The sequence below is a fragment of the Temnothorax longispinosus genome, unplaced genomic scaffold (assembly GCF_030848805.1).
Source record: "Temnothorax longispinosus isolate EJ_2023e unplaced genomic scaffold, Tlon_JGU_v1 HiC_scaffold_65, whole genome shotgun sequence".
Taxonomy (NCBI): Eukaryota; Metazoa; Arthropoda; class Insecta; order Hymenoptera; family Formicidae; genus Temnothorax; species Temnothorax longispinosus.
The window spans coordinates 41,520-52,300 of NW_027270506.1; the positions used below are offsets into that span (position 1 = coordinate 41,520).

The 10,781-nt window shown below is 35.3% G+C and overlaps 2 protein-coding genes across 2 annotated transcripts; both read right to left on the reverse strand.

Moving 5' to 3' along the window:
* Window positions 1-461: 461 nt before the first annotated feature.
* Window positions 462-3,093, reverse strand: LOC139824895 (uncharacterized). The gene is made up of 2 exons (XM_071797448.1): window positions 2,917-3,093; window positions 462-2,716 (listed from the first exon to the last, which is right to left on the reverse strand). The coding sequence occupies exons 1-2, from the start codon at window positions 3,091-3,093 to the stop codon at window positions 1,079-1,081; spliced, it is 1,815 nt and encodes a 604-aa protein (XP_071653549.1). The 3' UTR covers window positions 462-1,078.
* A 274-nt stretch (window positions 3,094-3,367) lies between these two features.
* Window positions 3,368-7,368, reverse strand: LOC139824898 (serine protease gd-like). Its single transcript, XM_071797451.1, is given in 5 exon segments — window positions 3,368-4,210; window positions 6,246-6,451; window positions 6,454-6,694; window positions 6,796-6,909; window positions 7,222-7,368. Coding segments are annotated over 3 exon segments (600 nt in total). The 5' UTR covers window positions 6,581-6,694; window positions 6,796-6,909; window positions 7,222-7,368; the 3' UTR covers window positions 3,368-3,943.
* Window positions 7,369-10,781: the final 3,413 nt, after the last annotated feature.

The window sequence follows — 10,781 nt, forward strand, 5'->3', positions numbered from 1 at the left end:
ATGTTCATAAATGTCACCAAGTTTCAAGTTAATAAAAAAAAAATTATATAAAAGTTAAAGATAGGAAAATGGAGGGGTTTTTCTTCTTGATTTCTTCAGGTTTTTTAATTAACGTTCAAACATACACCACCCGTAAGGACTTTTCGGGTGATGTCAAACATACACCACCCGTAAGGACTTTTCGGGTGGTATTTGTTGAAACGTTTTTAACTTAAAAACTATTGGACCGAATTTTTACCACAAGTATATGAAATAGGGGTAGAATTTTCCGGGGAGTGCTATAGGGTGTATAGTTTTTCGTTATCTATTTTCTGGAGACCGATTTTTTTAATTTTTTTAATATTTAAAAAAATAAAGAATAAAAAAAAATCGGTCTCCAGAAAATAGATAACGAAAAACTATACACCCTATAGCACTCCCCGGAAAAATCTACCCCTATTTCATATACTTGTGGTAAAAATTCGGTCCAATAGTTTTTAAGTTAAAAACGTTCAAACATACACCACCCGTAAGGATTTTATATAATAGTATAGATAGTATAGATAATAGTATAGATAGATAATATAAAATACTTTTGCATTTTTATATTAAAATTGTTTGCAAAAAGTTAAGTGTATACTTGAATACAGACGATTTGTACAAAGCAATAAAAAGAGTAAAATAATAAAAACAAAACTATATATTTTCCAACGCTCGCAGAATTTTGAAGGATAATTGTAATACCTTTTCTCTTTATACTCGACTCAAGTTTAACAAAATAATTTGTTTTAAACCTATTTCTTAAATCGCTATAATGGGAAAAATTTTTATTAACACATTTTATTTAATTTTTATTGCATAGTTGTAGTTTGATTGTATTTTACCGCAAAACGATAGGTAAAAAATTCTCCGAGAATTTATTAGATAGAATCATGCGATACACAAATAGTATAATAATATATTAATGATAAATAACCGTTCCACAATTCGGTCAACTAAATTAATTCGTTAAATATAAACCAAAATGTTCGGGACGAGATATTGGCGGAAATGTCAAATATGAAATTTACTCAATGAAAAAACCGTGCTCATTATTGAACTAACTAGAACGATACGACAAGGCACCAGCGCCATAGCCCTCGTAAGCCACGTTATCGGCGAGCTGCTCGGCCAAACGTCGTAAATTATTGTCGACACTGTCGGCACGCTCTATCATCTGCAACAATTGCGCTAGCAATCTACCTCTGGTGGGATGGGCATTCAGGTCAACTTGTCCTATCTTTGCCTCCAAGCCGTTCTGCGACAAAAAGCTCTCCAAGCTTCTGTATTCATCCGTGTAGGTGTCCAAGCCCGGCAAAACCTGAAGAAGATCCTTGACATCGACGTTCTTAATCGTCTTCTTTTTGTCGGTTTCGATTTCTACTTGAGTAAGATTAGCCAAGTATGTTTCTAATCGATTGGAGCACTCGGCCTGTTCTTGATTGAGTCTGTTATCGAACGTGGTTATCAGCTCGGCGATATTCATCGACAAGACGCCAGACGGAAGAAAACCGGAAGCTAGCAGAGCCTTCAGCGTTTTCAGTACGGCGTTTATCGGTCCACTGGTATCATCCGAAGAAGCGAAAGCAAGTGCCTTTTGCCAGACTTCCGGCTTGACTGTTCTGTCCGCAGCCACGTCCATGAGTAGTCTTCGAATCTTGACGAAGTTCTCTCTTCTGGCTATCGCGGTGAGGACCGGTGCGGCAATAATAGAGTTCCTCGGAAGTTGCCAACGCTTCCGGTTATTTCTCAGAATCAGCTCACCGTAGACGCTGTCTACAACGCTAGACACTTCGCCCTGATGACTCTGCTGACGCCTGAGACGACTGACGAAAGCCAGCAACAGATCTTTTCGGGACGCATATTCAAAGGGGTAAAATTGTTCTATAATATCCGCTACATCCGTATTGTTCTGCTGTATCATGGAAAGAAACTCGATACCGTCTTTCGAACTAGAGATCTTCCTATCCCGAGATATCAGCAGAGTGTAATTCAGAGTGTTGTCTTGAAAGAAGCTGGCGAACTCGGCGGATCCTCGACACTCCGAGGGCCTCCGCAAGAACGGCAGTAACACGTTGGCGGCTATCAATGTCTCATTTTGCAGAGACAGACTCGAGACGGCGTTGGCGACCAGCGCGTACGGATCGGAGGACATGCTGAAGCCGGTCAATTTGTGCTTGCCGTGCGATCTTAGATGTTCGACGAGAAGCGCGACCGATTCTCTCACCTCCGTTGTCGCGTCTGGTACCCGCAGATTCGCTAACATGTACGCAATCAATTCAGAACGCGGAGGGATGATCTTGTCGTGGATCAACGTCGCCGTCTCGCCAACAATCTTCGGCCAGGGTCCTTTGACATCTTTGGCAGGCGAGCGATAAGTCAGAGGCGAGGTCGCTTCCTTTAACTCTCGAAAAGATATCTTCTCCAATGGGTCGGCCTTCGGCGGTCCGAATGTGGGCCTGTAGATCTCGTCGGCGTTCAGAAGGCCCTCCGACAGGGATCGCCGTATCAAGGATATCGCCGGCAGAAGATACTCGGGTAAGCGGTCTTCCATGGATCCAAGGATACTGTCCACCTGCTCCGCGATAGGCGCGTACGTTACGGAAGGTAAGACGTCGAGACAGTCGAGCAGCGAACCGCTGTTTTTCAAGTAGTCCTCGATGATCTTTACGGAGTGATGCATCTCGTAACTCTGTATCTGTGAGAATAAAAAACGAATAAGCGTAAATTCTGGCGTCAGAATGAAGTATGTCTATATATATATATAACTAAAGATTAAATGAAACTTATATGTATTTGTTCTGTTAATTTATTTCGAAAATACATCTTTAGCATCGCGATCTCTTTCCACGCAAGGATGACTTCTTACGTTCTGCTTTCCGGAAAAACGAAACTTACCGGCAATTCGTGAAGAATTTTCCCGACATTGTGCTTTAGTCGTGCCGCCGTTTTTAATTTTAATGTCAATTTTCTCTCCAGAGATGAGGAATGTCTCCCGGCATCGTCGAACGATTTGGACGATTTCGCGAGAAGAAATCCGAATAAGTGGATCAGTATACCGCAATGGAGCCACATATTCTTCGTATCGAGAGCTGATTCTATCGTGCTGTCGACGGCGTCTAGTTGAAGGTATATATAAAAATATTGTTTGAACCTATGTGTACGTGTGCGATCGTAAATAACTTTTATTAAAGCGTGCGGGTGCGAACGTTGATAGCGCGAATTGAATTCCCGCGATCGGGAACGGTATAAAGATTTCTGATTTCAACATTTCTTCCTTTTATCATTCTTGCCTTATTATTACTTATAATATATCAAAAAAGAGTAACTCACGTGTTTCTAAAATAAATCTTTTTTTTTTTATTAAGGCGTGTACATTTAAATATTTTTCAGACTTACAAAATATTACATAGTGAAAAAAAGAGTATATACGCATATATATTTTTAAACAATCTTTTTATACATGCTGTTAGACAGGTAAACTTAAGTCGCGCTAGAATTATAATATATATATTTAATATATATCTAACAGTCATGTGTGAGCAGTGTTGCAGGCAATATTTTTTATACTTTTTGTAATACTTTATAATATAGATCATTAACGAAGTGTTAAATTAAGTAATACGATGTATAGCTGAATATTGCGTAAGATGCATATCAATAAACGTATTACAACGCATGTCATTTATTCGTACACATACGATTTATTCTTAATTGTTAATAAATCTACAAAAACAGATAGCTATATTTATAACCATTTACATAAGTATTTTACCATTGTAATAAATTCATTACAATAATAATATTGCCGTAAAATTCAGAAGCAACTTTAATCCTCATGTAAATATAAGTAACGTGGTTTTAATGAATCTACATAAGAGATATGTTGATTAGCACTTTTGTGTTTTGCATCAAAAAATCAGCGTTACTTGGTGCAGATCTGCTCTTGAATCCAGGATGTATATTTGGCCACGTCAACATAGACGACGTAATTTGAGAGATCGCACGGTCTGCCACCCAATGACCGCGAAACAATGCCGCGCAAATAATAACGGCCTGTGGTAGAGTCGAAAAGCACTAATCCACTCCCGCTGTCACCGTTGCATGGACCGCTGTAATCTCGCAAACCGGCGCAAAAGGTACGCACCGAGGTGAGAGCGTAGAAAGCCTGATGACTCCGGAGACAGGTCTCCTATAATTCGCGCAACAACAGATCTTCATTATTTAAAATATTTGGTATTATAATAGCGCTGATTTGACGATTCCCTGATATCGTTAGCATTTTGGAATTGTGTGAAATTGTATTATTTCAAGAACGTTCACTAAAATTCACATCATCGACGATAGCGCTTATCAATTGGCGGAATCGTCAACCCTACTTGAGGTGTGTAATGACTTTGACAAATCCATTTGTCATGGAGATATGCGGCAAATATTGTTATATAAAATCGTTGTCATAATAGCAATTAACTGTGTAACTGTAAACATAGCGAAATCAAATGGAGTATCGCGCGTCATCGTTAACGATGCAAAATCTCTAAGCATTTCCCTTTCGCGATATAAATATTTACAGATACAAATATTTCAAATTTGTCGTTATCATGTTTTGGACATTTTGTTTTTAGAAAACCTTGTTTGCCATTGGAATTCAATTTGTATGTCGACCCAGTCGACCGAAGAGCAAAAGTCATGGAGAGGAAAAACCGGGTTTATTATCAGTGAAGCCCTTACGGAAAGAAACTACAGCCAGTAAATATTACACTTGTGTAGTTACTACAGGACTCCCTGTAGTTATCACAGAAAGGAACACAATAATCTGTAGTTATTACACGCTGTAATTCCTTTAGTGCGTGAAATTCCTGTAATATGGAATACATGTCTAATCATGAAGTGTAAAATCCACTACACGTGTAATCCTCTATATGTGTAATATACTACACGTGTGGTAAGTGACTTGTGTAGTAGACTACACGTGTAATCCATTATATGTGTAATATACTACACGTATGGTAAGTGACTTGTGTAGTAGACTACACATGTAATCTACAAAATGTGTAATACACTACTACACGCGTGTATTAAACGTAATGCTACCAGTAATCCATGAAATTTGAAATAGCGAGCCTCATATATGGAGGGGTAAAAACAACAGTGGTGTAAGTCAAATTTTTAAAAATATTTTCTCATGCGCATAGATGCATATTATATATTGTACGCATTGCATCTATGCACACAAGAAAAGATTTTTAAAAATTTGAGTTACACCACTGTGGTTTTTACCCCTCCATATATAGTATACTTTTACTTCAATGCAGCTGTATATAAATTATTTCTATAAATATTGTTTGAAATTTATTAGATTTAATGTATCACTTTTTAACCACATTTTATTATTTTTTAATTTCATATTTTATAAGTAAATAAATATAAAGAAATATAAAGTATCAGTGTGTATACAGGGTATTCGCCATTTTGACATCGTATAAATATATATTTTTCTTATATATATTATAATTATACACTACAGATTATTTTCCTATAATTCCACAGTGATATTACAGGCTATTATTATCCTGTAATATCGGCAAGATATTCACAAAAAAAATATTCTACTGATAAGTGGGGAAATTTGTTTCTTAAGATGATTTTTGAAAAAATTATATATTTGCGCTGGTTATGACATATGTAGACTATATATAACACTTACATCAAATTAAGAAGTAGTCTACCACGTAAGGCAGTTGGCTCACGATCCAGAGGTCCCGAGTTCGAATCCCACCAAGGTAAGGTTTTTCAAATACAAGAAAATATTTATAATCATAGACTGCATCTTAAGAAACAAATTTAGTTATAAAATAGTAATAAAATTTCGAAAAAATATTTTTTTTTATGCCGGGTGAATATCGGAAATCAGTGTCCTCTAGTATTAGGGGACTGCAATCTTAAGTTTAGTGTCTCATGGTTAGAGGATATTCCTCTAGATTTTAAAATATCTTCTGAGACTGTATTTCAGAGGAAAATTCTCTAAAATCAAGCGGGAGCCACTAAATGACAGAATACAGTCTATTTTCCTGTAATATTTTCCTGTAATCCGAGCGTATAGTACGAAAATATTACAGTATATTACAATACTTCAGTCTGTAATTTCGTGTAATACTTTTATGTAGTTCCTGTAATATAATTTCTGTAATCCGCTGTAGTTTCTTTCCGTAAGGGAGGTTTCTCACCTGGCTTACTATCGGCTCCCTCGCCACCCGTGGTAACTCGGTGTAGGTACGACCCTCTTCATCTTCGCCCCATCCCACAACCCATCCTTTCTTATTGACGATGTCTTCAAGATTGGTTGAACCAAACCACAAGCAAATAGGTTTAATAAAATCGCTGAACTCGACGGGTGTCCTGAGAGTCAAAATCGCCAGATCGGAGTCGCCAGGGCCTCGTGCGTGTAGTTGGGGTGGATCTTGAAGCTTGCGACCTCCCTATTCACAGTTCCCAGCCCATGCCACTGACGCAACCTAAATCGTCCTAAGGCCACTACTAACACATTGGGATGTACATACATTGATTGGCGTACGACTGGTTCCTCGTAGTCTAATTGGAAAGCAACTTCTTTGACTCTCTCATCGAACGTGTACTTTTTGAAAGTAGGGTGTAACCAATGAAAAGCGTGGCCTACCTGGAAATTATTAAGTCACCGTTAAATAATTTGAAATTATTTCAAAATATCTTCGTAGGAATTGATTTAACTAGAGGTACGGCTCTTTTGAGATAGTTTACTTTGTTTAATGACACTCTTGGATGAACCTTCAATTTCCCGTCCTCTTCCAGAGCTTCAGTCTCAAAGAAAACACTTATTTTATTGGCGCTATCCAAAAAATACTCATCCTTATTCTGAAATAAGATCATATAATCATTACTTCCGTTAACATTAATATTGAGTTTTATTTGTATAACATTCACAGGAAATTAAGTCTCGAAATTAACAAAAATATAGTTTACATTAATACATAATACAGTGTAAAACATTTTGTAAAACATAAATTTATTCTTTGTATGTACGTATCTACCTTCTTTGATAAAAATCGTTTTTAAGTATTCACAAGTTATACGTTGCACGATCATCTCTGACTGATTCTGAATCGTCATATTAATATTTATATGCTTTATACTGTTAAGTTTCACAATTGCTTATATTCTTATCACCTGTTGTAACTGTATCGATCGTATTGAATACTTTTCGTTCCGATTCAGGTGGCAATTTATTCGTTAATTCTTCTCCACAAGCTCTCAATTCTTCGATCTCTTCCGGTCAAAAGAAGTCTTCCAAAATGACGTAGCCATTTTCTGAAACTTAATTTAAAAGCATAATTAATATATAAATATTATTTTGGCATTTTTATACATATATAAGCTAATAAAATAAGTGGTTTAAAATACCATATCTTTTTTTTAATTACAAGCGCGGAAAGAAATAAGAAATGATAATGTGTAAGAGAAGTCGCTTTCCATCATTATATATTATATTCATAAATTAAAAAAATGGATTTATATAAAAAATAAATTTACATATAAGATATAGATGTGCGGGAGAACTAAAAAAATATTTATCCATTTTCCGGAATAATCTGCAGTCTCTTTACTTGAATTTCATAGCATCATTTAACGTCACCGTAAAAATTTGAATTTTGTAGTAAAAGTTGAATGAATCTGAGAACAACGAATCGCTTATTCGATTTATTGCCGGGATAAGATAAGCGGTAATTGAAGGTCGTCGGCTCAAAATTTAAAGAAATTTTGTTTCCGGTCATTTGATCTCATCTGACCGATCAATGTCGTAGTTTCGTTGCACCTTGCACCACAATGTTTTGAGTGATATAGACTACGATTCTATATATAAATAGATCACGACCGATAAAGCCATCTAAAAATAAACCCATGGGCATTGCCTGCTTCAGAGGGGAAACGCACGCCCAGAGTTCCTACGTTTTTCCGTTTCACACCTATCGCATTCCATGCTTCGCGTCAGCGCCGATCATGCAATCAGATTGCGATGCTCATACATCCGTTAAAAAAGCGGCAAATTGTTTTGTTACGGTTAAGATAGTTCGACATGTATTACGTGTGTCAGACGTTTCAGATTAGTCCAAGGTGGAAAAAAACACGTAAAAAAAAAAAATATTTTTTTATACAAAAAAAAAATATAATATATATATATATATATATATATATATATATATAGATAAGTACCGTCTGTCTGTATGTACGCGAACTACTCATTCGTTAGTGGACCGAATTTTTACCGAAAGTATATGAAACAGGGGTAGAATTTCCCGGGGATGAAAATGTCGTGGCCATTTTTTTTGCTACCGATTTTCTGGAAACCGATTTTTTTTAATTCTTCTAATTTTTCGTAAAATAATTGACTGAATTTAAAAGAATTATATATGAAACAGGGGTAGAATTTTCCGGGGAGTGCTATAAAGTGTATAATTTTTCGTTACCGATCTTTTTGAAAGCCGGTTACAAAATTATTTCAATTTTTGGGGAAATAATTGACCGAATCTAAAAAAATTGTGTATGAAGTAGGGGTAGAATTTCCCGGGGATTGCTATAAAGTGTATAATTTTTTGTTACCGATTTTTAGGGAAATTGGTATCAGAAAATTTTCCAATTTTTCGGAAATTAATTGACCGAATCTCAAACAATTGTATATGAAATGGTAGAATTTTCTGAAGAGTGATATAAAGTGTATTATTTTTTGTTACCGATCTTTTTGGAAACCGGTTACAAAATTTTTCCAATTTCTCGGAAAATAATTGAATCTTAAAGAATTACATATGAAATAAAGGTAGAATTTCCCCGGGATTGCTATAAAATGTATAATTTTTTGTTACCGATTTTTTTGGAAACCGGTTACAAATTTTTTGAAATTTTTCGGGAATTAATTGACCAAATCTTAAAGAATTATATATGAAATAGCAGTCGTGTCAAAATTTTTTTAATTGTTGGAGGATAAGTTATTTTTTATTAATGGATAATTTTTCATTAATGAATTGATTTTCTTGAAACCGGTTACAAAGTTTTTCCAATTTTCTAAAAAGGTTTTTGATTTTTGTTTAAAAAATGTAGGTACGTGATTGTTCTAATTTCCTCAAATTTTGAGATATTAGCTAAATTTTTTTAAAGATAATTTTTCGTTACTTTCTTCTTAAAAACAATGCCCAAATTTTTCTAATTTTTCGGGGATGGCGAAGATGTGTATAATTTTTCATAATCAATTTTTTGGAAACCGGTTTCAAAATTTTCTAATTTTTTTAGGATGGCTACGATGAGTTTATAGAAAAATTGCTAATAATAAAAAGGTTTCCGATTTTTGCTCCAATTTCCGTAAATTTTGAGATATCAAGCTAAATTTTTTTTATGGATAATTTTTATAGATAATTTTTCGTTACCGATTTTTGTGAAAACCGGTTACAAAATTTTTCAAATTTCTCGGGAGTTAATTGATCGAATTTCAAAGAATTGTATATGAAATAAAGGTAGAATTTCCTGGGGTTTGCTATAAAGTGTATAATTTTTTGTTACCGATTTTTTTGGGAACCGGTTACAAAATTTTTCGGGAATTAATTAACCAAATCTTAAAGAATTATATATGAAATAGGAGTCAAAATTTTTTTAATTTTTGGAGGATAAGTTTATTTTTTTATTAATGAATAATTTTTCATTAAGAATTGATTTTTTTTTAAACCAGTGCCAAATTTTTCTAAGTTTTCGATGATTTCGAAAAAAAAAAATAAAATAGAAGAAAATAAAAGAGAGTTAATAATGGTGGATCAACGGAGGGTAAAAACGCGCGAGGCACGAGCAAAAATAAAATTTAAAGACTTTAATATAAGAGATTACATTTTTGAAATATTTGACAATATGCTAATCTGCATCTATTATATTATCTATTAGCTCTATATTATCTAGGTGCTCCTAATTAATGAGTGAGTTTGGGGAAAGGTGAATAGATTTTGAGCCCGCGCGAAGCGCTTCGCGCGGGCTCAAAATCTAGTATATATATAATCTTGCATTTCTCTTAATTATTATCTAATATCTTAATGGCTTTGTTTTCTCATTTGTGGCGCTGTTTATATTCAGCTTTCGAAAAAATATTTTTCTTAATAATTAGGCTACGTCGGCGTCGCGTTGTTTCATTTCCCATTTTTTATCCGCCGATAATTTTATCCAATTTTCAGAAATTTATTTTTATTAACCGGTTATCATGCGTGCGCGACGTGTCATTAAGACTCGTAGTCTAAATAAATTATATATAAATAAAACGTTTGCGCAACAGAGATCGTCGCGTACATCGTATATAGTTTTGTGATTCACGTATCGGTATATAGATATACAATCTCACACGCTAGTTGGCAGAGGCCTTTCCGTGTTATCTCACATGCGAGTGCGCGTCAAAACGGGTGTTTCGAAATTGCAAAACGCCGTTAAACGAAAGCGAAACGTCACTTCGTGCGGCATTTAATTCGCGGAACGGTTTTACGAGCAATTCCCCTAAGAGCCGAGACGTACGTTCGTCTTCTTGTTGCATATTCGTTAATCGTTTGATTTACGATCGAACGGACGTTTAGAGGACTGACAAAGTCGCCAGAAAAAAAAATAAGGAAGCTGCATTCGGCAAAATTCCAAAACTTGCATGTCAAAACGGAACCTCTCCGCGGTGTTAGTAGATGGTCGGGAAAAAGGTGTGCTGGGCGCGCGGT